This window comes from Corvus brachyrhynchos, unplaced genomic scaffold, assembly GCF_000691975.1.
Source record: "Corvus brachyrhynchos isolate BGI_N302 unplaced genomic scaffold, ASM69197v1 scaffold1103, whole genome shotgun sequence".
NCBI classification, from domain to species: Eukaryota; Metazoa; Chordata; class Aves; order Passeriformes; family Corvidae; genus Corvus; species Corvus brachyrhynchos.
In genome coordinates this window covers 211,514-214,169 of record NW_008236980.1, presented here as the reverse complement: position 1 = coordinate 214,169, position 2,656 = coordinate 211,514, and the positions used below count along the sequence as shown (strand labels likewise).

Genomic DNA, 2,656 nt, shown 5'->3' with positions numbered 1-2,656 from the left:
AGGGCTGGAGTGGGGCAGGAGCCGTGCGCTGGGGCAGGGATGGGGAAGAGGGAATGAAGCAGAGCAGGTTCTCATTCACCTGGCAGATGCATAACTCACAGGGATCGCCCGGAGACCAGATCTGTCCGACGGGAAACTCCACACCGTTGTCATCCAGGAAGCAACCTGGGTAGGATCCCTGTTCCCAGCTGTCCCGTAAAACCTGCCCTTCCAGCCCCTGGGTGTTGCCGATGTTCCACCCTCCCCGTTCCTAGGTATTCCCTATCTCCCACCCTTCCCATCATCAAGTATTCCCACATCCCACCTGGCTTGTGTCCCTCCTCATCCCACCCTGCCCTTCCCCACATCCCATCCCCAAATATCCCAACATCCCACTCTCCCCATCCCCAAGTGTCCCCCACATCCTCTCCCCCAGCTGTTCTTCCCATGCCATGCCATTCCCCTTTCCCCCAGCTTTTCCCCTCCTCCCTCTCCGTGTCCCTCCCTGCCCATTCCCAGCTGTGTCCCTCATCCCGACTCACCGGCGGGGGGGGGAGGGTCCCGGCAGGTGGAGCAGCACTGCCCAGGACCCAGGTGCCGCTGGTGCTGGGGACAATCCAGAACGGGGCAGGGAGTGAAGGAACATTCCACCTCTCCTCCCTGGGAACACGGGAACGGGTCACCTGCTGTCCCCACCGGCAGCCCCGAGCAAAGCCGGGATCCCCCCAGCAGGTGCAGGGAAACGCTGGAGCATCCCTGGGGATCCTCATCCCTGGGGATCCTCATCCCTGGAGACCTCCCAGCCTTGGGGATCCTCATCCCTGGGGACATCCGGGACTCACCTGGCAGACACAGGTGGTGCAGTCGTCCCCATCCAGGCTGAACTGGGCTCCGTGCGCATACGTGCGTCCCCGGAAATTGCACTTCTCTGGGAAAAGGGGAAGCAGTGGGGCTGGAGCGCCAAGCACAGCTCTTCCCTAATGCCCAGCCCAGGCCGGGGGTCCTCACACCCCCAGACTGGGGGTCCCGGGATCACCTGGAGTGCAGGAGCAGCAGTCGGCCGGAGAGGGGCTGGGGCAGGATCCTGGGGGGCATTCCGGGGAGAGGCAGGAGACATTCCCGGCCTGCAGAGGGGAGCATGGGGCTGGGAAACAGGATCCTGATTCCCCACGGAGGGATGATGGGAGGGTGTCATCCCCCCCAGAGCATCCCCATCCATGGCTGAGCCAGGATGCAGCACGATGAGGGTCCCCAAGGCCGGGAGTTGCCCAGGGATGGGGGGGGATTCTCCCATCCCAATCCAGCTCACCAAGCAGACGCAGACGGTGCAATTCCCATCGGATGGGGAGAACACATCGCCCTCGGCCCTGGCCACCCCCTCGTGCAGGCACCCTGCGAGCCATGGGGGTCAGGGGCATCCCCCTGGGAATTCAGGGGGGCCATCCCGGGAACTGGGGGGATCAGAGGGGCCGGGACTCACCCGTGCAGGTGGGGCAGCAACCCCCAGCCGGAGCGGGAAGCGGGTGGGAGCAGGGAACAGAGCAGGTCACGGCATCACAGAGGACTCGTCCCCCCTGCCAGGACAGGTGGTGGCTCATCCCAGGTCGGGATGGTGCCATGGGAAGGGATTGGGGGACGGGATGCTCACCTGACAGGTGCAGCTCTGGCATCCCGGCTCCGTCCAGCTAGTGCCGGGCTCCCGAGGGATCCCCCGGTGCCAGCAACGAGGGGACGGTGGGACGGAGGTGCCGGGGGCTCCCACGGTACGCGGGAACGGCTCAGGGGACAAGGAGGGGGAGGAGGGAGGGAATTGGGTACTGGGAGCTGCCACAGGGAGGTGGGGAGAGGGGGAGCCCCTTGGGAGCAGGTGGGAGCCAGGAGGGAGCAGGACAAGGGTGGGTGGATGCTGTAGGGATTGCAGGATGGGCGACGGAGCCAGGATAGATTTGGGGTACCCTAGGAAGGAAATCAGGAAGGGAGAGACATCACTTGGGGCAGGCAGGGAGATGGGAGCATCCCACCCTGCTCCCCCAGGCTGGAGAAGGACACAGATACCTTCGCAGGACACTCTGTCCGCACTGAGCCGGTATCCGGGGCGGCAGGAGCAGCGGAAGCTGCCGGGAATGTTGTGGCAGCTGTGCTGGCAGGAGCGGCGCACGCCAGGCCGCCGGCACTCATCCACATCTGCAGGATAAGGTAATGTGGCAGGAGCTGCTGCACCCCGGGATGTGGCCCAGGAAAGAGCCTGGAGCACTGGGATGGGCCCTCGGCACAGCGCACGGAGGGATGAGGATGAGGTGGCAGCACTGTGGTCATAGGCCGATGGACACTTGTGTCCCTTGGGATTTGTGCCATGGCAAGGGAAGGGGGGCTGGCACAGTGCCCACAGGCTCACGGCCTCCTGCATCCCTTGGGATTCATGGCATGGAGAGGGATGAGGGTCTGGCTTGTGCCCACAGGCTCGTGGCCTCCTGCATCCCTTGGGATTCATGGCATGGAGAGGGATGAGGGTTAAGCCTGGTGCTCGCACATGCACGGAGAGGCTCAGTGGCTACCTGCATCCCTTGGGATTCATGGCATGGAGAGGGAAGGGAATCTGGTACAGTGCTCAGGGCCACCTCCATCCCCCGGGACTGATGGGAAGGGCCCCATCCCGGTGCTCACCCACGCAGGAATG

At 64.5% G+C, this 2,656-nt stretch overlaps 1 protein-coding gene across 1 annotated transcript in view; it reads right to left on the bottom strand.

The window, feature by feature from the left end:
- Positions 1 to 2,656, bottom strand: part of VWCE (von Willebrand factor C and EGF domains) — a 5,698-nt gene that overhangs the window by 1,497 nt on the left and 1,545 nt on the right. Inside the window, exons 6-14 of the mRNA XM_017728618.1 lie at positions 2,644 to 2,650; positions 2,035 to 2,163; positions 1,628 to 1,935; positions 1,460 to 1,553; positions 1,289 to 1,371; positions 1,016 to 1,103; positions 822 to 907; positions 522 to 639; positions 6 to 165 (exon numbers count right to left, since the gene is read on the bottom strand). Of these exons, the coding sequence (XP_017584107.1) occupies positions 6 to 165; positions 522 to 639; positions 822 to 907; positions 1,016 to 1,103; positions 1,289 to 1,371; positions 1,460 to 1,553; positions 1,628 to 1,935; positions 2,035 to 2,163; positions 2,644 to 2,650 (1,073 nt within the window). The remainder of the gene's footprint in view (positions 1 to 5; positions 166 to 521; positions 640 to 821; positions 908 to 1,015; positions 1,104 to 1,288; positions 1,372 to 1,459; positions 1,554 to 1,627; positions 1,936 to 2,034; positions 2,164 to 2,643; positions 2,651 to 2,656) is intronic.